Source organism: Microtus ochrogaster, linkage group LG10 (assembly GCF_000317375.1).
Source record: "Microtus ochrogaster isolate Prairie Vole_2 linkage group LG10, MicOch1.0, whole genome shotgun sequence".
NCBI lineage: Eukaryota > Metazoa > Chordata > Mammalia > Rodentia > Cricetidae > Microtus > Microtus ochrogaster.
Genome location: NC_022035.1, coordinates 1,261,647 through 1,289,310, shown reverse-complemented (window position 1 = coordinate 1,289,310; position 27,664 = coordinate 1,261,647). Strand labels below are relative to the sequence as shown.

Sequence of the window (27,664 nt, the reverse complement as noted above, 5' to 3'; positions counted from 1 at the left end):
CTGTTGCTGGGTCTGCTTCAGACTCTGCTGGAAGTTTCTCAAGCTGTGGTGTTTACCTCCAATGTTTTTCTTGGCACCTGAACTGATACTGAGAGAAAGGAGCTGCTGTGGTTAAGTAATGGAGTAGTTAAGATGTGGGCCTGGGGTAGGCACTGGGGTCTGTTTCTCCAACTCTGTGACTAGCCCTCGGTTTGTTGTGATCCTGTGCCCTGGAGCTGAGGACAGCATCCCCTGTGATGGAGAGTGGAATTGAATGTTTCCCTCTGGGGCTGCTAGACTTCCCTTAATCCCAGAAGTCAAGGATCCACATGGTTTCTCCTGAAGGCAGGCTTTAAAGAATGGAGTTGTTCCTTTCCCTCTTTTCTGCCAACAGCACAAACACATTGTATTTCCCGAAGAAGTGGGGGCAGGCCTGCTAGCGACCATATTGCTCTGGAGTTTGTAACTATGGGGTTTGTCTACACTGACCCTCCAGCAAGTCTGTAACTGCAGCTAAGATTTCTTTTTCCACCACCTCACAGGCTGGCTCCTCAGAGGCTGGGGGTTGCAAACTTCTTTTCCAGGAAGTTGTAATTCTCTGTATTCATCTGTTGGTCTCTCCAAGTCCAGAGCATCAGTTTTATCTATGGTCTTATTTGTCTTCTGGGTCTAGGAATTGTTCATTTGTTCAGCTTGTTCATTTTTTGTTTTTTATGTTAAAATATGGTGGGGATTGCCAGTCTTCTTCTGTGCTAACTGAATCCAAAACCAGGATTCTTCTTTGATCAGTTGTGGGTAATGGTTTTTATGGCATGAGATAATGGTGGGACTTAAAGTTTTCTTCATTTTCAAGTGGATACCTAATTGTTCTACGACTTTTATTGTAAATATTATTCATCTTCTGTCAGACTTTCTGTGATAGCAATTGACTAAATACCCCATGCAGGGCTCATTGTATCTTTATGTTGTGACTTGACGCTCATTTGCAAACCTTCACTCTTCCTCTTCCAAATTTGTTTTGTTTACTCAAATTTTTCTTTTTTGGCCTTTTGGTTTTCTTGAACTTTCATGAGTCTTGGGATCTCTCTCTCTCTTTTTTTTTTTTTTCAAAGACAGCTGGATCCTGGGTAGGCTTATCACATTTTAGAAATAGCTATTCCTTATCTTTAAAAAAAAGAAGTTGTAGTTATTTTATAGTTATTTAGAGAATTTTTCTGTTTTCTCTTTTTCCTTGGAAAGTTGATAAGATTCCGATCTTGTCAAGATTCTGTGAGATTGTCCCTGTCACAGCAGGCACTGTCTCCCTTTGCTTGTGAAATCCTGTTTCTCAATTCAGTGGAACTTTTTCCTCATGATTCTAAGGGTACTCTTCAAGAAAACATGTTTTGACTCAATTGTGTGACCAAACAATTATTTTCTCTTACATTAACTTCTTAGCTGCAGAGTAGGAGATCTGAGGTGAAGCCAAAAGAAGAGGGGTCTGTGTGCTCCAAACACTCACAGAAATGTACGGTTGAAAAATGAAGTTGGAAGAGAGCTTGGCTGTTCCAGTGTGTGATGTCACAATTACATTAGGATGAAATCAAATCAAGAGCCATTACTCACAACTGTTATTTTAGCGATAGGGTTATTTTCTTAACAAATTTATCTGAAGAAGAATCTTAGTATAAGTAGTCTACCAAATATAATAATCAGGGCATATAGCACGTAGCAGGTTTGAATGCTATAAAAAGGATGAAATATAACTTTTAGGCATTCACACAGAATGGAAAGAGTACTGGGTTCACCTAAGCACTCAGTAAATATTGGCTGAATAAAGGAATGGGCAGCAGGAGGCCCTACATGAAGCATTGCTTTGAAAGTCTAGATTCCCACCTAGAGATGATTCCAGTTAATCCCTCAATTCAGAAGGATAAGACCTGTTTTCAGGGATAAACGTTTTATCTTTTTTTCAGTATTTTCAGTTTTCTTAAAGGGTAACTTGAGAGTTTCGCACTTTTGCAGTGTTTATGTCATGGTTGGTGCCGATGTTGCCTTTTCTTCTTGTTTACGAGAAGTTGAAAATCCACAGAATCAGTTGAGATGCAGTCAAGAAATGGAGCCTGTGATAACATGTGACAAGAAGTTTCGAACTCAGTTTCACATTGACTGGTGCAAAATTTCACTGGTGAGTTTTTTGTTTCTTTTTTTCCTAAAAAAGATTTTGCTTGTGCGAATGTACTCAGTAGTGATGTCTGTGAACAAAACCTGCAGTGCTGTCGGAAATAAATCCTAGGTTCTCTTTGTCAGCTGTGTGGACTTGCTTGTTTTTCAGGATTTGGTAAGTTTGATGATGGTCCATCCGTTTAAGAAAGAGTCTTGCCACCTTTGTACCCTAACCTTGTTTAGTTGCTGAGTTGCTGAGGCTGGATTATCTGGCAGGAGCTTCTGCTGAAGCTCTTAGACATGCAGGAGGAGGCTGTTAACTCAGCCTACACCAGGGAGCCAGTGTGGTGTGAGCAGAAGGTCCCTTAAAATGTGCTGCTGCTAGCCCATGTTGGAGGGAAATAAGAGAGCACAATGAAACAGTGCGGATAGAGTTGCGGTCTGCTGTGAATTCACAGAACAGCACTCAATAGACAAGGAACAATTCTAAGGGAAGAGAGTATCTTTCCCCACAGCCTTAAATAAATGTATCAACATTTCAAGTTTTTTTTAATTACCTTAAAAATTTTTTATTGGTTAAATTTGTCCTATGACAATTGCAAACGTGTTTTGAATTTGAAAGCTAAAAATAAAAATATTCCTGTTTATCTATGGTGTATGTCTTTTTTGTCTTTTTATATGGTATTTTGAGCTTATTTAGATTCTTAAATTTTTTATGACCTTTAATTTTTTAGTGACCTTTAGATTCAACTTCTGTCAACTTTTTGATTGGTGGTGAAGGATTCCGATCTAAGTTTAAACCTGATGTCTGAACAGAGTTACTGACACATAAACCCAACTGTCACTTCATGTCTTAGAGAGGCCACTGCAGGTGACTTTCCAGGCCCCGGTGCTGGCCAGGGAGCACATTGCTCACTCACACTGCAGTGCTCAGCATCCCTTGTGGCTTTCTGCCCTGTATGCTTTTTCTCCTGTGTTTTGTATTTTAGAAAAATTATACCCTTCTTTGCCTTCTTAAATCACATAAAATTACTTTAAAAAACTGGTTTATGTACAATCTTAGGTAAATATTAACAGCTCAATATTTCAGTCACGGTACTAATCACCTAAGACTGTGCAGGAGCAGCTGGTTCCATGACTTACAAACGTTCCTCTCACCAGCCAGGAGCCAGCAGGCCCTGCCAGCGGCATTCTGTTCGTGGCAACGCTGTTACGTGAATTTATGTTTAGCAACACTGTCTAGCTTCCAAAAGTTAAAAACTGTTTCTGTTTTGAAAGTTTTGAGGGCAAGGCTTTTTATAATGGAAGAGTCTGGGGATTTTCATTTTAATTTTACATGTGTATTTATTAATATGCCACATCATTCTACAAAAATATTTCTTGAACATTTCTTACTATTTAAGGCAGCTTAGATGAAAGAGATGCGATGGTGCTTGCTTGTAACCCCAGAACTGTGTGGGTTTGAAGCCGGCCTGTTCAGGCTGTAGCTGCCGAAAGCTAAAATAAGATAAAGATAAGTAACACAGTCTTATAACAAACATAATTTTTTAAATGATAAAAGTAGGACATAAATAAGGTTATAATGGACAGCCAGCTTCCTACTATTAAGACTAACACCCCAGGAAACCGAGTTAGAAGTCCCTGGGAGGAGGCAGTGCACTGGGCCCTCTGCAGGAGTGCCACGGTGAACAGGCTGTTCCTGCAGAGGATGCTCAATACGGCCAACGTAATTCTCCCAGCAGTTTGTTAAATCATAAAATGAAACAAATTTCACATGGCTACAGGAAACCCTCAGTAGAATGAAGTGTAGCACAAAGAAGGAGATGTGTGAGCGTGGTGCAGGGTGCGTGAGCACCGCGGTCCTGGAGCAGGGCGCAGTGTGCTGCGCCACCCGGGGGGCTGTCTTCTGCTCCTTTTTCTAAAATGAATGTCAGCCCAGTAGAAGAAAGATTGAGTAGTGCATTGGAAATTGTCTTTTCTTTTTCCTTTTCCTGTTACATGCCTTCTCTGTCTGTGTCCTGGTTTATTAGCCAGTTGGTTAACATTTCCATTAGGAGCTGGTCACAAGTATTTAGTCTTAAAAGGACTTCAGCTTTGCAACAAACAAGCAAATACATGGATACACATATCATGCATATACCTGTACACGTGTTAATCTTACAAACAGGCTTCTATAAAGTCTTTATTACTTAGATACATACTTTCCCTAGCTCCAATAAAGAACGATAAATCAGGATAATAAAATAGTTGGAAAACTAATTGGCTTGGGTAGGTAACTTATCAAAGACTGTTTTTGTTGTGTTTAGATCTTAAAAATCTCATGTTTGTAGCTACTAATTTGATGTGTAATTGTCTCCTTTTGTATCAGGTTGATAAAACAAAGCAAGTGTCCACCTATCATGAAGTGGTTCGTGGTGAGGGGATCTTGCCCGATGGTGGGGAGTACAAGCCCCCCTCCGAGTCTTTGAAAAGCAGAGACTACTACACGGATTTCCTGGTCACCCTGGCTGTGCCTTCGGCAGTAGCACTGGTGCTTTTCCTGATCCTGGCCTACATCATGTGCTGCCGCCGGGAAGGAGTGTGAGTACTTTCCATAAAGACCTAAGGAGCGGGCGAGCCTGCTAGCACCACAGAGACGAGTCCATTCAAAGCCCAGTGTGTCTAGCTCATAAAGCACACTGTAAATGAATTGAAATTTGATTCAAGTCAAACAGCAGTACTTTATTCCTTCAAAATGAATTAATGTAGTTGTGAGTCTAGCAAACCAAATTAGGGGCCAAAATTATTCAGAAATGATTAAGGCTAGATATAAATTCATGATAGAAAAACAGTACCAAGAATAATTGAGGCTAGACACTGTGGTTGTGCAAGCCATCTTGTGTGAGCAGAGACAGACGTCTATTGACATGGTAATTGCATTTAAATAAATAAATTGTCTTAGTCAGTGTGATGAAAAGTGATGGTCAGAATTCTTCTTGGAGTCATTCTGCTGTCAAACAGGGTGACACAATCTAAATGTTTAAAATATATTAAAAAAAAAATAACCCAGGAGTAAATTAATGAAAATAAGGTATCATTTGAGTAATGAGTCCTCCCTTCATGAATAGTTAGTACTTTCAGGACATCTATGTCAATTAAGATAATCTCCCGAGATTACTTGGAAGTCAGGGTAACAAAGCAAAGGCTCAAAAACTCATAAAGCAGCAAGTAACAAATTCTCCATTCTTCATGTAGCTGATTTCATTATGTCATAGAGTTTATTTCAATCAAGAGCTCGATTCTTAATCTCCATTTTTTTTCATTTTCTGTGTGTTTCTCATCAGTATTCCATCGCTGTATGTGTGCTCATCCTGGTAATATTGTGAACCTGGTGGCAAAGGCTGCCCGGCTGCCTCTGAGTCACAACATCAGTGCTTCTCCATCACACAAGGTCCCATGAGCATATAGTCTTAATGTTCCAAATATCAATGCTATTATTTAATTCATAAATTTTGTTTTGTTTCTAGGGAAAAGAGAAACATGCAAACCCCAGAGTAAGTGTCTTCTTTCCTGCTATTTCCTTTGCCATCGTTTCTGTCACTCCTCAGTTTCCCACCATGCTCCGTCCATGTGTCTCACGCTTTCTTCCCATTCACCCTCGCCCCTAGCTGACGTCACTAACTCAAAAGCTGCTCTCTAAATAGAGGTTTAGGATGGGTAGACACTAAAATTAAAAAGGGCTCAAAACCTGAGGTGACCTAGACAAAATTAAACCTAAATTATTTCAGATTCAGAATATTAACATGTCACTTATATTATGTGCTTTCCCAACCTGCACTTCTATAAACCAAAGGACAGATGGCAAGGCCTTTCATACATGTTTCCCTGAAACTATAGGAATAACCCTTCCATAAAATGAAACTCCTGGGAGTATTTATAAATGCCCCCACCAGAAGCAATAATATAAAAAGCCATCCTAAGTCTTATCTTAATCATAGAAATAAATAGGTAACCAGTTTGTGACTCTTGCTGTAATGTTAACATAGTCCTTCATAGCTGAGTTTAGCTTGAGACATAAATAAAGGTATGGTAGATGTATGTTTCTCTGAGCTAGTTTATAGAACACCCCAATGCAATAATGTCTAATTTTTTTTTAAAGAAAGTGTCTTTTTTTTTTCAAATTGATACTTATTAGGCTAGTATATAATTTTAAATATGTGTTGTTTTATCTCTTCTTTCATGTAGTATCCAACTTGTCCATCACAGTTCTATTCAAAAATCTACCAAGGAGCTTCGAGACATGTCCAAAAACAGAGAGATTGCATGGCCCCTGTCTACACTCCCCGTGTTTCACCCCGTGACTGGGGAAATCATACCTCCCCTGCACACAGACAACTATGACAGCACCAACATGCCCTTGATGCAGACACAGCAGTAAGTATCCATGCGGAGGCACAGTGCCAGAACGCATGGGTGTTTTACTAATATCTATCAAAACCATTCCATTTAGCTGTTACGGGTTTTGTTCGTTTATTATTGGAGTACACCATAGCATAATATCATGACTTGGTCTGACATAAGTGTAAGAGAACCATTTTCTAGAAGTTTTTCTTTAGTAATAAAAACGCATCAAAATTAATATGTGAGAAATTGACGCTGATAATAATCTACCTGGTTGTCCTAAGGTGAACTCAGTGTTAGCAGATAGGCAGAGACTAAAGCATGACAATCACATTGTTTCTAAGAGGTGATGGGTTTGATTTTTCTCTTAACTTTCACAGAACTATAATCTAAACTATTTTTTTTTCTTTTTTAAAAAATAAAACAGTTTAATCCTAGCACTAGGGAGTTTAATCCCAGCACTAGGGAGGCAGAGGCAGGCAGATCTCTGTGAATTCAAGGCCAACCAGGTGTACAAGTAGTGTGGGAAGTCCTTCTGCATGTGTGTTGCTTTTATTGGTTAATGAATAAAGAGTCTGGCTTGGCCTGTGATAGGGCAGAGTAGAGCTAGGCGTGGAAAACTAAACTGAATGCTGGGAGAAAGAAGGCGGAGTGAGGGAGCTGCTATGGAGCCACCAGAGAGGGAAGATGCAAGCTTCCAGTTAGAACCTTGCTGGTAGGCCACGATTCTCATGGTAAAATATAAAATAATTGAAATGGGTTAAATTAAGATGTTAGAGCTTGCCAATAAAAAGCTAGAACTAATAGGCCAAGCAGTGATTTAATATAGTTTCTGTATGGTTATTTTGGGTCTAAGCAGCTGGGCACAGACAAGTGGCCTTCTCCTATATACAAGAGCTAGTTCCAGGACTAGCTTCAAAGATACAGAGAAACTCTGTCTTCCAAAAACAAATTAAAAAAATAAAAATAAAAAAAAATAAAAAGAAAACAAATTAACAACAACAAAAAAGTGTATGTGTCTATGTTTGTACATCAAAACAAGCAACTCTGATTTGAACTTTGAACATACAATTATTTTTATTCGGTTTGCTTTCTTAAGGCAGAGTTCCATGTAACCAAGATGGCCTTGAACTGCTGGTTCTTCTGTAGCTTCGTAAGTGCCGGAGGTACAGGCATGCGCCTACATGTCCAGATGATCATACATTTAGTTGTAGCAAACCCCTCATGCTTCAGGAGGGGCACTGTGAAGGGTTAGATGCTGGGAAGGAAGGGAGGAAGTTTACACGCTTGGAAACTAGACTTTGATATATGAAGTGGTAGATGAATCTGTCATTCATTCCTTTAGTATGTAGTTCTTCTTTACCTTATAATAGAATGGGTTAAATTGAGTTGCCCAAGAACTAGAAGTCACTACTGTATTTTTGTACGTGTTCGTAATTTTCAAAGTGAATGGTATGGAGACGCAGAAAAATCTCTCAGTCTTTCTGACCCTTACTCCTTCACACACGCACACACACACACAAACACACGCACGCATGCACACACACACGCACGCATGCACGCACATGCACACACACACACACACACAGATATAAAAGTAAAACCTGTTTAAAACCATGCTGGGCACAAACATTTTTCCACTGAGAGTGCTTATTTATGATTATGTAAAATGTATGTGCTAATAAATCAGTTCAAACAATAATCGTGTAGAACTGTGTGAACAGCATGGCTCCATGCATTTACCCACACACTCTGAAAATCTAACGTAATTGTAAATATTTTCTTAAATGTCTAACATCATCTACTTAGGGATGGTTGTATAAGCTCAGGCTATGTGTGTGAGTGACTAATTTAAGTCTTTCAATGGTGGTCAAACTTTGCATTCATTTGAATTCATAATTTTGGAAGTTATTATTATAGTAGTGATATGCAAATTTCACAATATATAATTTTAATGTAGAGACATATGTACATTTTCTTTATAAAAGGTAGTGGTCCATTGTTATAGGCTAATCTAAGACCTCACTTACTCAAATTAGGGACTGATAGAAAAATCAGTAGTTTTAAGACTATTGTAATAATCCTCAGCTTATCCATCTATCCAATTTTTAGATGAAAATTGAGAATAATCTTTTTTATTCTCAGAATCATACTTGATATTTAAGTACTGTCTCTTACATTGTGGAGAGGGCCAAAGAAGTGTTCACAGTATTCAAAACATGAAGCTACGTATGCTTAAAAACCAAACTTTTGTTTGTTTTACTTTTTTCCCACTTGCTATTTTAGGGAGGACTGCATGCCATAGTGTTCATGGGGTGGTTAGGGACAACTTGTAAGAGTTGATTCTCTCTTTCCACCATGTGGGTCCTAGGGATCCAACTCAGGGTAATAACCCTTTGTAGCAAGAACCTTTATGGGCTGAGCTGTCTCACTGGGTTTTTCTTAAATTTGTGGAGAACATTCCGAGTTGCTAACTCTGCAGAGAACAAGGGACCGGAAGTGTTTCTGTTGATGACATCACGATACTCTCAAACTTTAGAGTGCAGCGGTGGTTACTTACTGTGGTGCGTTTAAGACCTTGGCTATGTGTAATGCAGGTAGGCTCAGTGAGTGTCGTCTCAGTGAGAAGGGGAAGGCTGCTGCCACTTTTAAAGATACCCTTTCCAGTTATATATGTTGAGACTAGCAAATATTTCCTTGAAAAATATTTGTCTTGTGCCAAAACAGGATTCTATACTCTTGCTACTGATAGATTTTTTTTTTTTTATCTATCAGTATACATAAAACCTTCTGTCTGGTTTATAAGTCCCTGTGTCTCGCAGGCCTTCTCAGAATCCGCTAAGACCCACCATTATGCTGCACAGCTCTTTTACAAATACAATAGGTTATTACACTGAGCTTGCAACAATTTCAACGTATATGTGTTTTGAAGTCCAGAAAACCTTTGTATTATTTCTATTCCTGCTAATGGAAAAGCTCCATTAACTAACACTTCTATATAAATGGGGTCCATAGATAATTGATGATGTTCACAGTGATTGTTCTGAGGCACTGTGGGATCATCAAGTGTGCCTGACTCATCAGAGGAAAATTAAATTACATTCGGTGTCGTTTCAGTGTTGAGTGTATATTATCTTTCTTTTATTCTTGGAAATAGATAATATGTGCACGGTCTCTATGGTAACTCCCTATAAGCCAGAATATGTGATTAACCTCATTTTCTAACTATGCCTGATAATAGGGAATTTATTGTGTTCGATTCATCAACACTTTTTTATTACAAAATTCAACTTTTATGCTTTAAACTGAAAATCATTATTTTTTTTTAAAGGCTTTATTTTAGCATCAAGTAGACACAAATATTTTGGTCATTTGGATGGAGCTGAGTTTTCAAGGTGAAAATGTGGTATTTATCTGAGCAGGCTACGGTCCTCATGGCCAGGTGTGTGCCCGGCTGCTGCTGCTTTGTGTTTGCTCATCAGCCCCTTGTGAAAGGGCCGGCGTGTCAGCCTCACGCATCCAAGCACACCAGGCTTACCCAGCTACAGGATTTCGTGTTTATTCCTCAGATTTGGTAGCAGAAATAGTCAGGCAAAGTGAGATGTCTAAACACTTATGTGAGCTTATAAGTAAAACTTGGGAACATTCAAAGCTTCCCTTCAAGGCTGCATAGAAATTAATTTGGTCTTTTAAACAAGTTAATGCCTTTGAGAGGTATGGAGCTCTCCCACAGCTGGGTAACTACAGGCTGTGTTATCCCTTACATGGAAATATCTTCCTTCTTTGACACAATACTTCACAGGGCTCGAGACTAACACCATAAATTATCCAGTTTAAAAAAATAATAAGCCTGAGCGTTTGTATGCGATAACTTTAAGACACCAACAATGGACAAAGATAAACGCAGTCAGGGTGGAGTATTTACCAGTTCTGCTATCTACTTCGGGTAGATAGTGTGCGATCATTGACCTCAGAGGTACTGAGCCAGCTCGGGAGGCATGTCACGTGCTCAGCAAAGGGTACATTTGACACACAGTTTCTTGTGGAGGTGCAGGGATAATAGAGCCTGCACTTGCTCTCAGTTACTTTCTTTCTTTACCACACTGGTTCCGGGGGACGCATAGGACCAAGGTGAGGTTCTTAACAATGGCCCTCTGCTATTACCTAGTCTGCTGACATTCTTGTAGATTTTCCTAGTTTTCCGAAAGTCATGTCCTTTTCGTCTTCCAACATTTTATTAAGGGCACAGTAGTCACCGTGTTTCCTTAGTGCCCGCTGCACTGGCAAGTTCCCTAGTCCTGTCTGATTGCCTTGATAGGGTGCAGAAGTCCTAGCTAAGTGTTCTGAGGAGTTGTCCTACCCGCCACCTGTTCCCGCGTGCTGCTTCCCCACTTTGTTGTCTGTGTCTCTCAAGGTATACGTGTCTGTTGATGCCCCCGCCACCGGCAGTTTCCTTAACACAATTCATTTCTGGAAATCACATTTTAAGATAATTCTTAAATGAAATTGAGGTAATGTGTTTAACTAGAGGCTTATCCAGAACTCCAGAAAGATACTCTTTATAGCTAGAAGATTGAGTTCTGAGTCATAGAATTTTATGTCCTCATGTTGGAGTCAATCAGTCTAACACCATCTCCATACCACGGTGCTCCGACCTCTTGGAGGTGTTCCGGTGAGGAGCTCAGTCCGAAGTCTGGGTTTGGAGACGAGCAGGAGCACGTGTCACTAAGAGCAGGATCATGACTTCAAGTTCACCTTTAACAGACTAGAGAATTGAGGGAGAAGACAAAACTGCAAAGCCTCTCAGGTCATCCCAATGGGATTGCAGTAAGAGTGTTGATGGCACAAACACACACTCTTCACCTAAAGTTTTTTTCTAAGTTCCCCCGAAGGGCATGTTTGCAAGTATGAAATAGGGCTGGATTTTACATATAGAGTTTAGGTGGTTAAACATTTGGGCTTTGCACCAAATTAATTCTTCCGCAGCTCGAAGGAAACTGTGTGGAAGTGAGCAGTTGCACTGACTTGAAAGCAGTGGCCAAATGAGAGAAAAATGCCAAACCTTGAAAAACTAAAGTAAATAAAGGAATAAAAACACCTTAGGGATTGTGGTTAATGTATGGTTTTATGCCTTGAAAAGCACAGGGGAGACCCCAAATACTGAATTTTCTAGAGGCTCACTGATTTGAGTGTTGAGGAGTTGCTACTCCAGGCGGATGGTTCTCTTCCTCATTCCTTTGTAACCAGATCCACAGCCCCTGACCTTTTCTAGGTGAAGCCTCTTCCCAGAGGACATGTTTGTAACGGAGCACGAGGGGAAGCCTCTAGATACTTTCCTGCAACATTTTTAACTGGCTGTACAAAAATTGTCATTATCCGTTCTACTAAACCTAACATCTAATCCAGGATAACTGAAGCCCCTCAGACAGACCCTGCTCAGATCCCTTTGCAGATCAACAGCTATGCGAGCACAGTTCAGAATTAGAATTAAAGCTAGGAAACTAATTTAGCTTTTATTTGAGTGTTTTCCATTTCTCTTCTCTTCAGTGATAATGAAAAACAAGTTTTCAAGATAAAATTCTACATATAGAAAGTTAAGTTTTAATGAAAGTTAATGTCAGTTGGAGCTGACTGCTTCTGTAGGCCAAGACTGCAGTGTTCCTGCTGACAGGAACCATCAGCTGCCAAGAATATTGCAAAAATGTGTTTAGTTATTTAAGTATACACTAAAAGTGATGGGCTTGTTGCTTCTTGATGGACTCGGGTCCTCTTGGTTTCTCCTGCATCAGGTTAAAGCTGTGATGAGTCCTGCTTCTGGACTCGAGCAAGCCCGGGGGGGGGGGGGGGGTACTGAAAAAACCAGATGGAGGCGTCTTCCTCCTTTATGTATCGTATACAAAACAGAGTTGATTTTAATTAAAATGTCTTCACATCTAAACCACAATAGTGTTTTTGTATTCTGTGTGGCCTTCCCTTGTTGTTGATTTCTCAGAAAAAAAGAGAGATGTAGGTTCAAGCTATCATGTTCAAGGACAAAAAAAATGAAGGTTTGGCATTATCAGTTTTGCCGAAACAACAGGAAAATTTCCCAAATAATATAACGACTACTTGCTGCTAAATATCTCCATATAATTTTAAAAGACGACGTCTGCACACTGAAGGTCATTTTCTTTCGATTCCAGCATAGAGTCTGTCTGTGCCTTTATACAAATGACTTTGTTTTTTGAGTCTTCAATCAAGGCGCAGCATAATCAGTTGATAATCATCCACCTTACTCATAGAATTACTCTACAGGATAGCCAACAATGTAAATTACCTTGAAACAGTTGTACAAACTACGAATAATTGTGTTCTTTCCCAAATCAATTATTTACGAATTTGGAAATTATTACCTTTGGTTTCTTAAAGAATGAAGCTTTTGCAGTGGCTAATTCGGACAATTTTCTATTTAGATGCAGGCAATTAATGGCAAAAAAAATTGGGAAATAATTAATGTGAATAATTTAGAGAATTACAGTTTTTCTTAGCTTTCTACATACTGCTGCAGTTTACATATTATAACCCTTCCATAAGTCCATTAATAACTTAATTACTCAAAATGGTCTTACGGCTTCATAAAGGTCCTTTCTTTGAAGGAGTCTAGGTGCTCTGTTTGATGTTGGCCCCACTTTCCTGCCTAATTGCTGCCCGTGGCCCGTTTTCTACAAAGATGGGCATGCTCCCACGTCCCCCACAGACTCCATCACAGTGCCAGAAGAGTCCATTGTAGGCCAATTATTCAGTATGCCTGCTGCAGCCCTTTTCTGGGCGCCCCCCACTCTAGGTGGCACACAGGACCTCCCAGCAACCAGGTGAAGGAGCATTCCCAGGCTGGCCTCTGACCCATGATCTCTGACCACGATACCGTTGGTCCCTCAGTTTCCTTCATGTTCACACACAGGTGTGAATGCCCACAAGTAGCTCAGCTTTGTTGTTGTTGTTTAACCTCTTTGCACAAGTGAGCTCTTTTTATATAACTCACCTGCAGGTGTATTTGCAGGCTTGGGGGGACCATGTATATCATCCAGTCAGATGTGGTGTTAGTTGCTTTGAACCCCCAGACTAATCCAGGTATACAAATGGCTCTCTCATGTACCTTTTCTAAGCTTCTTATAAGCGATTAAGTTCTTTAACAAACCATTTCTCATCACTCATCCAAGAGTATTTTGATTGTAAGTGTGACCGTGTAGTTTTGGTTTTTTTTTTTTGGTGTTTATAAATAAAGCTTTAATAGGAACACTGCTCCACGTCCATTGACATGTTGTGGTCTGTGGCTGCTGACAGCAGAGCTGAGTCATCACAGTGGAGAGCACAGGGCAGATCTGGAAATGTTGACCTTATTATGGTCTTTCATAGAGAATGCCTGCCGACTCCTGCCTTAGCATTAGTGACTCCAAATCCCCCCCGCCTGATTAGCCCTGATAACTGTTTGAGGGGGGCGTACAGTACAAAAAGTACAGAACTGTGTACCCCCACCTCAGCACTGGCTGTCGTCAGCATTTTGCAATTTGCTTCACAAATATTTATAGAGGAAATAAAACAAGTATTATAACATCTTCCTATGCTCGCTGTCTCCTTTCTCCCTTCTTTCCTTCATTTGTTTATTTATTATGTTTAGTTTTTCGAGACAGGGTTTATCTGTGTAGTCCTGGCTGAATAAGTTAAAGACCAATCTGGCCTACATAGGGAGTTATGGGGCAACCAAGACTACATAGATCCTGTTTCAAAAAAGACAAAATAAGATGGGCAGCGGTGGCAAATGTCTTTAATCCCAGCTCTTAGGAGGCAGAGGCAGGTGGATCTCTGAGTTCGATGCCAACCTGGTCTACAGAGCAAGTTCCAGGGCAGCCTTGACAGTGTAGTTAAAGAAAAAAAAATCAGGAAATAACAGGCACGAACTGACAGGCTCTAGTTTTTAAACAATATATGCCATTGACAGGTGTGCTGTGGGGCCCGACAAGAGTGTAGGATTCCAGTGGCCGTATCCCAACCCTATTTTTGAATTTAAGATATCCTTCCTCTGCAGCCTTTGGGAAATCACTGTCTTTGACCAAGTGTCGGAACGCACATACTCTGGGTTTCCCCTTTCCTCTGTGAATTTTGTTAAAGTGTTGGTTTAATTTGCTATTAGACTAGGTGTTCCTGGAGCTAATGGAGAATGAGGAAGTGTGTTCAGAAGGCAGGGCAAGTGTGGAGCAGTTTCAGGTGCAGACCAGACCCACGTCCGTTATGCCTGAGGACCTGAAATGAAGCTCATCCACCCCTCAGCCCCAGGGCCCACGGAATTGCATTTGGACTTGTGTAATAAAGGTCTCTGCTCTTCCACTGTTAAATACACAGCTGATCTCTTCATGGTTTCTAAATCAATCTTTTTACTTTTGTGACCAAAACCAATATAAATACATTGTGTGAACTTCTGAAAGAAAACAAACCAAAAGAAATATTCCCTAGGCCACAGGAGCATAAGCATAGCTAAAAGCAGTAGTGGAAGAGGAGGTAATCGTTGGGGTGAATTATCAGATAATTTCCTTGAGTGAGAATTGATTTTTGTTAGTTCCTCAACAATGTATATTCTAAGTGGTTTAATCACTTAAAGGCATTTAGTAGAGATTATGAGTTTAGGCTAGGCCTACTTCTTTAATACCAGCATTCAGCTGAGGCAGGTGGATGTCTATGCGTTGGAGGCTAGCCTGATTTACATAGCAAGTAAAAATCTGCTCAAACAAACAAAAACCATTGGAAGCTTTAAACAGCAATCAGCTAGTAGGTGCTGTTTTCACTTCCATCATTATGTATGCTTTTCTTCTTTATTGTTTGTGGTGTGTGCATGTAGATGTACGTGTGTGTGTGTGTGTGTGTGTGTGTGTGTGTGTGTGTGTGTGTGTGTCTGTGCATGTGCACATGTGTGTTCAGTGTTCAGGCCCAAGGTTGACTTAGAAAAGCCCTGTCTCAAAAAAAAAAAAAAGGTCTGTGTTGTGGAGCTCACTCTGTAGACTCCAGGCTGGCCTTGAACTCACAGAGAGCTGCCTGCCTCTGCCTCCTAAGTGCTGGGACTATGTTTGGTGCATCACAGTTCTTTGTGTTATTTCATCTGAAAGGAGTCTCACTGCTAAAGAGAAACTAAAAGCTTGGACAGTCCTTACCGCATAGGATGGGTTGACTCTGGGCTTCATTCCACCTGCAACCTAAATTGTACTTTCTCATGAACAATATCAGTTTATGCATCTACATGTTAATAAACATGTGCATATTACTTGAGTCTTTATGAGCATCTCACTTCTGCATATAGTCATTCAAGAAATTATTGCATGTTTCTTCCCTCCTAGAGCTATTAACAAAACAGGATGGTTCTTACCAATACAGCAATTTGGGGCAACAAAATAGCTTATGCAGGGAAATATAATGGCAGTCAACACACGTCTAATGCAAGCTAAATGGCCTAAGTATCATCATCTAATTTAGGGGTGCTTAGAGAGTGAAAATGTGTGGAAGAGGTCTTATTTCCTTTTATCTTCTGCATGTATCTGTGTGTGATGCATGCATATGCATGGTCGCATATGCAGGTGCATGAAGAATGCATGTGTGCATGTGGGGCTTCAAGGCTGGGGTCAGGAATCTTCCTTGAGAACTCCTCGTCTTGTTCACTGAGGCAGAATCTCTCCGTTGAAACCAGAACCTGTGATCCATAGGCTAATGACCTCCCTCCTCACCAGGGGGACCCCGTGTTTCTGTCTCCCTAGCGTTGGAAGTTTATGTAGATACATAAACTGACCCTGCTTGGCATTTATGTGGATGCTGGGAATCTGATTTCTGATCCTTATGCTTGTCCAGCAAGTGATTAATCTACTGAGCCATCTCCCAGACCCCCAAAGAGGTGGTTTCTAATGTGTTATTTTTTTAATTAAAATAATACTTCAATATTTGATACAGTCATATAAATCTTATACTCACGAGTAATATGTATCTGCTCTGTGCAATATATACCTCTTTTTTTTAAAAAAAAAAAAAAGAATTACTGAAATGATTCAGTGGCTAAACGTACCTGCTGCCAAAGCATAAATGACCTGAATTCAATCGTTATGACCCATGTGGTGTAAGGAGAAACTGACCTCTGACCACGCCCATGCTGTGGCACACATGAAGGGACACAAACACACACAGACACACTCTAAAATATATCTGCTGGAATCAACTTAAAATTGAATTTGCAAAGACAGCTGCAGGCTCATTGAGTTTTTTTTTTTTCAAACAGGTGGGGCTCTCTGTGTCGGGGGCAAGTTTATTTATCTTTCTGTGTGTGGGGGTGGAGGCACAGGTAGTTTTCTGACTGCCTGTGGCATAATAAAGCAACCAGAAATTTTATTTGCTGATCGATATAAAGAAGTATTGAGGTATTAGTTACAAATGTGTGCCTTGAGAGAGCATGTGACAGCAGTGAACATTTTAAGGGAGGAAGAATGTGAACAAAGAAATACATCCGACCTATCAGACATTCCAAGGGAGGAATGAAAGTATAGAAGAAGGGGTCAGATTTAACCAAGACTGAGAAGTGTCCTGACATACCAACTGATTGACTTTGGAAGGAGAGAGAAAGGTTAAGGGTGACTCGTGTGTTCTCACTAGTCAGGTGGGAAAATGGCATTCCTTGGCATGAAGATACAAGAACGCACTTGGGACATAGTGAAGAAAGGTGGTAATATGCTTTAAAAGACGTTACAACATGCCAGTGACGATGATGATATGAAGACATTGCATATATACATATATGTATGCATGGATACATACCTCTCTATGATCTAGACTTAGTTTGAAATTGTACAGATCAATAGTGCTGGAATCATCTTTATCCACTGTGTTTAGTTATGTGATCTTGGAATACTAAGGCTATTTCCCAATTTAAGAAGATGAAAAAAAAGCACTATATCTCAGAGTTGTGAAGGAGTTAATATAGTATGGTGAGAGTTTCATGGACATTATCAGGGACTGCTCTTTGTCTTCCTTGGATTTCAGTTTCTTCGTGTGTAAGCTCCAGAGAGGGGAGCTGAGAACATCATCTGGGTCCTGTGTCTCCATGCAGGCTTCCTTCCATCTTAATGTGAATTATTCTCTCTTTACAAGTGTGAAAACACACTTTTGCTTAACTGTGTTAATCATTTCTAGGAACTTGCCACACCAGACTCAGATTCCCCAGCAGCAGACTACAGGTGAGTGTGGAAATGCTGATGTGATGTTTATGAATGAAGCTAATATATTAAAGATAATCACAGTACTATATAATTGAGGACAGTTTTATCTTCATCAAGGAAGGCGAAACAGTTGTATCAGCCCTAATTAGACTTAGAACCTCAGAATAATCGCTTAGATTATTGCATAAATTGGCATCAGAGTGACAAACGGTAAATGATCTTAGAGTGTAGCATCCATGGAGGTCCTGTCTAATTAAGAAAGACTACATTGAAGTCCCTTTCTAAAGGGGGTTGGGGATAGTCCCTATTCTTCTCCTTGGTATAAAAGGTTTTTTTTAGCTTGGATGGGCCCAGAATTTGTCTCAATAAGTAAGCAGGTGGAAGCTAACTCACAAGGGGAGGCCATTGTGACTAGTCACTGAGCCTTCAGACGATCAATCAAAAATAGCCTGGTTTTAAAGCCCTTTTAGAAGGCCATTAGAACATGACCGGCGACCACAAGATGGTGGACAATTCTCCCTGAGGCTGTTACGTTTCCCCAAAACTTGCTTTCTTTAAGTTTATGTCTTTCAAGGGTCCCTAAAAAATTTCCACAGCCAATTATCTCCATCGGTTGCTTACTCATGATTGTCTCCTAATTCGTGGTTGATTCCGAGTTCTAATTGCCAGGCAACCAATAATGCCTTTGTTCCTCTTTTGGAAACGTTAGAGAAGTTCTGAAAGTGTAAGTTGAGTGTGGAATTCTGAGGATGAATAGTGGCTGTGTGGTAGGAGAGCCATTAAGTGAGCCTCTCAAAAATGTCAGCCACCTGCAGAAATGTATTGGATGTTTTCATTCAGAATTATTTTCTTTATTACTGCTTTCGGGAATTTAAGGAGATTTTCGTTTGACAACTTTTCAAAGATTTGAGGCAAGTATAATAAAGTTTTTTTTTAATCAGATTTTAATTATAAGATGATGTTTATCAGAATTGTTCCTACAGTTTTGATTGCTTGTTTTAATTAAATGCTAATGTGATCAAGCAGATTGTTCAGTGTATTGGTGGGTGCTGCTATTCCGTAAACATTCAGGAGATTGATGAAAACAAGCTTAGTTATAAATACATGTCACGGAAAGAGGAGAGCTTTCAAATTCTTTATCTCTACTAATAACATACCTATATTTTTAAAGAGGAAAAAACGGAAAGGAACGTGAGTGTAACAAAAATGATACAGCCCCTTCCTTGCTAACCACCACCAAGGTCTATCTCTCCTGAGATGTCTGTTTTCTGACTCTCTCTTATTTGAGGCAGGCCATAAGCGGAAGTCAGATAATTTCTAGGGAAATCCTAACTCTATGTTGAAACTCGTAAAAATCTAGATCTTTATCTCCACGTGCATCCTAGGAGAGCACAGACATCTGAATAGGTGCTGTTGGGGATGGCCTCAGTAGTTCATGGTACTGACTGTCCTCAATACCGGGGGTGCTTTCCCTGCCCTGATAGGAGGAGCACTTAGAGCTGAGTACGCGTGGTAAGAAAACGCTTCCCCTTGGACGGCTTTTTCTAAGAAGGTTTAGGGGCAGGCAATTTGGTGAGGTCAGAAGAATTTCATCCTTCTTGTTAGGCCTGTCCCTTCCTCGCGGCTTTTCTCCTCCTGTTATTGACTAGAGGGCACCCTCCTCTGCTGTGTTCTCTTGTTTTCTCCGTGAGCCTCCAAAGGGTCCGAGAACTGCGAGTCGCTGTTGTTTCAGCATCTCATACATTTAAAACCAAGTGGCGCTAGGCCTCCTGGGAAGGGAGCTGAGGGACAGTTATATTCTATACTCTATTCATTTACGTTAAAATGTTGTTTTTCTTGGCTCCCAGTTTGTTCTGTTCCATCTGCAAATACATGGCTTTGGGCCGGTTGTGTATTTTCATGAGTACGGTTGAGCTGTTCTGTTCCCTCTGTTCCCTCACTCGGCTCATCCTAGCATGGTGTGGAGGGACAGATCTCTGCATGATTATTATGGAGCAGGGACAGGCTTTTTCTGTGTGGAGGAGAGGCGCTCGGGTCGTCTCCTGGAGAGCAAGTCATTTTGTTTGTAGCCCCTAAGTGGAGTTTGCCCGCTGAAAGTAGGTCTGCGGCTTGTTTCCTGCAGCCAGTTGCTTTCTGCTAAATTTTCATCGCAAGTTTAGCAAATGAGTTAGCCCATGACGCGGATGCTGGGCTGGAGCGCTGGCTGGGATAATAGGGCAGGGGAGGGCAGACAATAGCACTACCTTTTGGACTGGGTCCAAGACAGTGGGCTTCATGTTCTTTCTGGGTCTCTCTTTTACGCTGCCCTTCCAAAACGTGGTGTTTTTTTAAGCCACCATTCAAAGGTACAGTCATACACCCCGCAGTCAAACTCATTCTGCTTGTTTATTGAGGGAGGAATTTTCAGACTATAACTTTTGAGAAAAAAAACATTGCAGCCTGGTTCAGGAAAAAAGTTGCTAATTCAGAATTAATCCCTTCCTTTCTTCCTTTCTTTATTCCTTCCTTCCTTCAAAACCAAACCAAAATAACGAATATAATTATTTTAAATTAAAATGATAGAAAAAATCCTCCCTGCAACCTAGGTTTTCAGATGTGCACGTATGGTGTGTGTGTGTGTGTGTGTGTGTGTGTGTGTGTGTGTGTGTCCTATATACAACATGAAAGTAGAAGCCTGCTGGGGGCAACAAAGGGGATGAGTGATATGAAGAGGACCCCGAGGACCCAAAGGAGAGTACAAAAAAAAAAAAGGTGACAAGGAGCCAAATAGAAGCAGCATACAAGAGATACATATGTGGAGGTGTAAAAAAACGCACCATTTTCTACATTAGCTAGAAATTTTGGTAATGGTAGAATATAAACACTGTACTCATTTTAAAAGACAAACTTTCTTGTAATAATTTCTGATGCTCAAAATCTAGGTATACCATATCCTGCATAACTCACGCTCATATTGTCATCTTGATTCTAGGTAAATGGTATCCCTGAAGAAAGAAAACTGACCGAAGCAATGAGTTTATAATCAGCAACACAGCGTTATGTCTGTCTCATTTCCTTTTGCTCCCAATAATGCATGAGCTTTTCTGACATCAGTTATGCATGCTGACTGTATTAAGTATATACCAAATACTACAACATATCTTTTATTTACTAATGTATTTTTTTGTACTTAAAGCATTTTTGAAAATTTATAAGACATCAGTGACTTTATATTTGTTACAATAAAAAGTGATCTTTAAAATAAATATTAATGAAGTCTAATGTGCAGTGAAATTTTCTTCAGAAAAGTATTTGATTGCCTCCTGTGTGGTAGAAATCTATTAGTTGCTAGGAGGAGGGCCGTTCAATGGGATTTTTATTAAGTGCTTCTTATGACTTTATAAATTGTGTTCCAAGTGAACAGCCCATTTAAATAATGCGTCAACTCCTGTGAACTGTACAGCCTGTTGTTTTCATATTGTATTTCATAGAGTGCTCATGCCCATTTTATGTGGGGTGGCCTGGGGTGTAGACTTGGCCTTATAACTGGATGTTTGCAAGCCAAAGACTGCTCCACACAGAGAGAACAGTTGCTAAGGCTGTAAATTAGCCCTGCAGTGTCCACTATGGGAAATTTCATGTTCCGGGTTTGGCATTTTCCTCATCCAATTTTGTTCTGTTTCATGACTCCAACACTGAACTGTTCAGTTAATCTATTCTTACAGAAGACTTAGAAATTTAACTTTAGTAACTGAGCTAAGTCCTGATAAAGATAAGTCCGTGTAATATTTTCCCAATAATCCCTTTTCACTTTGGACCATTAATTTCCAGATCTTGCATCTTTGGGTATTAAGATAGTTGCTGTGGTCTATAGGATTAACATCTAGTGGACATGTAATGTTTAATCTGACAACCAGACATAATTTTCTTGGGAAAAAATATACCTGCTCATTTGGGGAAGCTCTTCTGCTACATGATAAATCCTCCACATGGATTCTGTCTTGCTCCCAGGGACGATCTGGGAATGAACATCTGAGCCCACTGAGTCACAGTACTTTATTCCCCGAATGCAGGAACTGGTCATGTGACACAAATCAGGAAGAGAGCCCTCTCAGATTTGGGGAAGATCTGTTTTGTTTGTTTGTTTTTTTTTGTTTTTTTTTTTTTTTTAAGGTGACTTAGCTGAGAAGCTAGGAGCCAAGAACCAATATGGCTGTAGTCGCAGACGCTACAGCTTTACCTAGGGATGGACTGGCTGTAACATGCTTTGTTTCTCTATTCTGCGCCAGTTTTTGGGTTACCTCGTACCTAGTCAGATGTCACACAAATAATATATAAATACCACTTCAAAATCCAAAGCATTTCCCCCTCTTTTTTGCATATGACAAATTATCTCCCACACAGAGGGAATACTGCAGCGGGTCTTTGGATCACCTTCCTGTTCTCAGTTCTTTCTAGGACTGAGGATATTATATGGGCATGTGTTAGTTTATGTCTTTTTATTTTTTTTAATTGGATACAACGTCTTCCAGTGTAGCTTGTCTGGATGTCACAATCCCCTTCCCTCATCTACCAAGGGCCAGGATTGCAAGGATGCAGTGATATACCAGGCTATTTTCTTTCTTTTTTTTTTTTATTTATTAAAAATTTCCACCTCCTCCCATTTCCCTCCCACTCCTCCCACTCCTCTCCCCCTCTCTCTCCAGACCTGAGAGAAGTCAGGGTGCCCTTCCCTGTGGGAAGTCCAAGGCCCTCCTGCCTCCATCCAGGTCTAGGAAGGTGTGCATCCAAACAGACTAGGCTCCCAAAATGCCAGCACATGCAGTAGAATCAGAACCCAGTGCCATTATCATTGGCTTCTCAGTCAGCCCTCATTGTCAGCCACATTCAGAGAGTCTGGTTTGATCACATGCTCGTTCAGTTCCAGTACAGCTGGCCTTGGTGAGCTCCCATTAGATCAGTCCCACCGTCTCCGTGGGTGGGTGCACCCCTCGCTGTCCTGACTTCCTTGCTCATGTTCTCCCTCCTTCTGCTCCTCATCTGGACCTTGGGAGCTCAGTCCAGTGCCAGAATCTGGAAACAACCTAGGTGCCCCTCAATAGAAGAATGGATAAAGAAGGTGTGGCACATATACACTTTAGAGTTCTACTCAGCGGTAAAAAAACAATGACATCTTGAATTTTGCATGCAAATGGATGGGAATAGAAAACACTATCCTGACTGAGATAACCCAGACCCAAAAAGATGAATATGGTATCTACTCACTCATTAGTGGATTCTAGCCATTAACAAAGGACATTGAGCCTATAGTTCATGATCCTAGAGAAGCTAAATAAGAAGGTGAACCCAAAGAAAAACATATATTTATCCTTCTGGATATTGGAAGTAGACAAGATCACCGGACAAAAATTGGGAGCACAGGGGTAGGAGTGGGGTAAGGGGAAGTGAAGATGGGGAGAAAGAAGGGAAAAGGGGAGGATTGGGGAGAGCTTGGGGGAATGGGATGGTTGAGATGAAGGAAGGGTGGATATGGGAGCAGGGAAGAAGATATCTTAATTAAGGGAGCCATTTTAGGCTTGGCAGGAGACTTGGCTCTATAGGGGTTCCCAGGTGTCCATGGAGATGTTCCCAGCTAGGTCCTTGGGCAGCAGAGGAGAAAGTGCTTGAACTGGCCTTATCCTATAGCCACACTGATGAATATCTTGCATATCACCATAGAACCTTCATCTGGAGATGGATGGAGAGAGAGACAGAGACCAACATTGGAGCACTGGACTGAGCTCCCAAGGTCCAGATGAAGAGCTATTTTGTTTCTTAAAGATAGATCTTTTCTTCTAAAACAACCAGAGCATTGCCTCTTGCTGCTCCTTGGGAGTGTTCAGCTGGTGATTGTGTTGGGCTTACATCCCAATGGAAGAACAACTGTCGAGGCTCCAGAGGGTGCGGCACAGAGCCTGGCGTAAACTGCTGGCCCTGCTGCTGAAATCAAAGTCTTCTGCTCAATAAGTGAGAAAGAGTAGGATAAGGTTTAATCACCAGAGAATTGTGCATTGGGAGTCAGTACAATCACTCACCTGTAAAAAAAACCGTGGAGGGATTTGGAAAATTCAGCTGGAGATAACGCTGATCTTTGCAGTGACCATCGTCCAAAGTCTTACACACTGTTGACAGCCTTAATCTCTAGAAAGCCACCTGAAAAGCAGTCTTCCCTCTGATGAAACTTAGAAGTCCAAAGGTTTCCTTTTAGTTGCTAATACCCTAGTGATCCTTATTTTGAGTTTGTGTGTGTGTGTATGTGTTTTTAAATAGGCATTCTGCCACACACGAAAGATTCCTGTGTGTCCTTGTGAGGAAATCATTGCATGGTGGGTTTGGAGTTCCAAAATATAAACCTAAAATACCTTTTCAGTTGGCTACAATAAGGCCTGTCCTAAAACTGTAGTGTTCTGCAGCTGTGGAGATTCAATTAAAGTTGCATTTAGGGTTCAGATGTTCCCAGACAGTAAGTGTCTTCTGTCCTCACAAGTATAGTCACCAATAGAAGAGATGAATTGCCTTTCACGAAGACTTGGGATGTGTCAGTGGTTGTGAGATTTCCCACAATTCCACAAATCCCATGTCTATAAAACAGCTCCCTAAAATTGACTAAAGGAGCATGACCCTTGAAAACACTGAGCCACCCAACACTGTGTCCCACCAAACTTCTATTTTTGTTTCTGAGCCCATCACCTATTTTGGGCACCAGAGGCATTATGATTAGTGAGATTGGACCATAAGCAACAGGGAATTTTTACCAATGGCTAGAGGTCTCACATACATTAAGAAAACTAGGCACGCCAAAACAGTTCTGTTAGAATGTTCATTAAAATTTCGATGTGTACAAGTCAGCCCTAATGATAGTGGGGAATACCAAGAAAGAATGTTAAGTCTGAGGTTGGACTAAGATAATTAGAAAGCAGCGTCTAAACCAATGCCTTTAAGCACAGCTATAGCAAGTGGAAGCAGTGTGACCATGCGGACCCACAGCTCATGAGTTAAAGTACCAGGTTTCATATTTGACTATCCCAATGGAGATGGTGGATGAAAATATCTTAAAAAAAAAAACTAAACTAAGAAGGATGTGTGCATGTGAAAGCATCTATGGAACATACTTTACCAGACGCTTATTTGTTTTAATGGCCAATAATTTAATCTGAGCCAGTCAATGTTGGAAGGACACAGTGGTGACGCCAAACAGGCACTAGTACCCGTCATGGTGCTTACATTCTGTTGGGAAGACAGATGCCAATCAAGTGCTCACAGATATAAAAGGCAAAGTGCAATCATGAGGACGACTATGTGTGAAAGTAACTGATTCTGTGAAACATGCTCATCTCAGAGAGCCCTCAATTGCTCAGCAAGGAAAGAGCTACTCCCACGAAGGAGTTCATGGTGACATCTAAAGGCCTGTAGAGCCTCATTTGAAGAGAAGCTAGGAAGGATCGGAAGCATGCCGATGTCCATACTGCCAGCAAAAGGCATACCAGTGAGCACTGAGTTCTCCCAGAGACCCCAGTGCTGCCAGCATGGAGAACAAGTAAGGGTTGGTGAGGTCTCAAGCAGACCCAGGAGGTCTCTAGAACTAAGTTTTATGTGAATTTAAAGCAGAAAAATAAAACCTGAAAAAATTTTAAGACTAAAAAGTGATGATGTCTTATGTTCCATAGTTTTCCTATACAAGTAATCTAGCAGTAGTGTAGTGAGCAGTGGGCAGGGTGGGTGTGGCTAGAACCGTCAGTCCTATAAGACCTACACCTGGAGAAATCATGGCTTTGCCTTTGAGAGGGGGTGGAGGATTCAAGGGCTACTTAGGAAGTAAGGGGCAGCAGCTGTATTGTGGCAAATGTGTTCTGGAACAGGAAGGGGCCTGTTCTGAGACATGATGCCAGGAGGCAAGCAGGGCCGAGAAAATAAATATGAGTTCTGATTTACGCATTTGAATTTAAGGTTCTTTTGAGAGAACTAAGAACAGCGGGGAAGTGGATATTTGAATTTAAAGTTTAGAAAAGAGATGAGGACCTGCGCCGTGAATGGCTAGCGATGGTGGAGGCAGTCATGGAAACAGTGGGTGTCCATGAAAACCCCACTCTCGGTATGAGCATGTCCCAGGTGTTATTCAGCCTAAGAGTGTTATTTCGCCAAGAGAATAGGATACACGCAGTTGGTGGACGCTTTCAAAAAGGTAATAACAGGGTACCGGCAAAAGGCCTGTTAAAGGAAAACTTAATTATTTCTGGTCAAGAGGATGAAATCTCTGGCCTGGGTAGAGGCTTAATAGTCCAAGCTATCCAAAACAGTAAAAAGTGAACCCAGTTGGGCCTGTCAGTCACCTAAGGATCACTCCCAGGAAAGCTGGCTCTCCTTCAGCAATGCTGAAGAGATCCGCGAAATAATGATCCCTCTCCCGTTCCCAGCCCCCGGAACAGTCTTCCGGAGCCGCTTTCATAGCTTTGGCTGGGTCCGAGTCCTCACTCCTAAAGGTCTCTTTGTTCTCCTTGTTTGTTCTATTTCTTTCTGAGGATGGCCAGAGGTTAAGGTGTTTTTTGGGGGGGGGAGGGGGCGGGCATTTTCTTCTAAAGTTCTGCTCCCCATCTTGTGGCTGTCTGTCCCTCACTGAGCTAGCTCCATGCTGGCTTAGGTCTAGCAGAGCGGCTTTTCACCTTCCTTTTTCACTCTCCTCCTCTGGACAGCTGCTGAGCTTCACAGCTTGCCTGCCCCCGGGGCAGCTTTTAAACTTGGTTTTGTCTTCTTTGAATAAATGTAAGCTTTGCTTGATTTTCAAAGTCTTCCTGCCTCTTAATTCTTTAATCAGTGGAGAAAACTAACCCATCCCTGCACCGCTAGATAATATGAGGAACACTATATTACACTATAAACCATGCAGAGATGGATTGAGAGAAATAATATTCGTTGCTGGTATGTTACAATGGGCTTGCTTGCTTGCTTGCTTCTTTCCTTCCTTTCTTTTTACCGGAGCATATGAGTTGCTTCCTTCTTTTGGCTGTTTTGAATGTGAACCACCATTTTCAACATGCCCCATCAAGAGGCAAACGTACATGTTTCTTAACATTGACCAGGTAAAATAGGTGCTTCTCAGACTTCTGCACAACGAAATGGTGAAGGCACTGTGGTTTGTATGCGAAAACTGCCTGCCCGAGACTAAATGAGAAGAGATGTGGTAACAGTGAACGGAAAGGCATACAATACAATAACCGGTCTTAGCCTCCAAAACTGCCAAGCTTGTAGAGTCCAAGATTGAGGAGCTTCAGGTTGCTGAAGACAGTGGAGAAGAGTCACAGGTAACATGTGGCCTCCACCTGAATTCTGGATCAGAAAAGCCGCCTTATTGGGCCAATTTGTAGAATAAAAATAAGGTCAACCCATCAGATAATAGAATTCTATCAAAACTAAGTCCCTGGTGTGGATTCCTAAACACAGGTAATGTAAGAGAGTATTTCTTTATTTTTTTTTTTAAGGATTTACACTAAAGTATTTAGAAGCAAAGTGTACAGGTCGACAACGTAATTCTTACAAGCGAAACTAAACCAAAGGTGAATGCATGCATGTGCAGAAAGGAGAAAGCCAGTGTGGTAACACAACAGACTTTGAAGTCTGAGTATTTCTGGATTGTTTTCTGTATTTAAAGTTTTTGCAACCCTGAAATTATCTCAGAGATAAATTCTTAAAAATGTTTGTGGCTGGCAACATGACACAGCAAATAAGAGCACCTACTCTCAGGCCTGAAGACCTGAGTTGGATTTCTCCCTCCCACATAATAGGAAAAGAGAACCATTTGCTGAAAGGTATTCTCTGCCCTCCACATGCACACTGTGACACACTCACACACACGCACACTGTGGCACACTCACACACACGCACACTGTGGCACACTCACACACACGCACACTGTGGCACAC

General features: G+C 41.0%; 1 protein-coding gene across 3 annotated transcripts in view; it reads left to right on the top strand.

Annotated features, from left to right (window-relative positions):
* The window catches only part of Sgce (sarcoglycan epsilon), a 71,513-nt gene extending 50,534 nt beyond the window's left edge, over positions 1–20,979 (top strand). For 2 of the 3 annotated variants that reach the window (XM_013352459.2, XM_026787549.1), the window contains 7 exons: positions 1,984–2,146; positions 4,493–4,704; positions 5,631–5,657; positions 6,349–6,537; positions 17,704–17,747; positions 18,606–18,640; positions 20,701–20,979. In XM_013352459.2, the coding sequence (XP_013207913.1) occupies positions 1,984–2,146; positions 4,493–4,704; positions 5,631–5,657; positions 6,349–6,537; positions 17,704–17,747; positions 18,606–18,640; positions 20,701–20,751 (721 nt within the window). In that variant the 3' untranslated portion in view covers positions 20,752–20,979. The remainder of the gene's footprint in view (positions 1–1,983; positions 2,147–4,492; positions 4,705–5,630; positions 5,658–6,348; positions 6,538–17,703; positions 17,748–18,605; positions 18,641–20,700) is intronic. The other variant, XM_005363684.2, reaches the window with a different exon arrangement.
* The last annotated feature ends 6,685 nt before the right edge of the window (positions 20,980–27,664 follow it).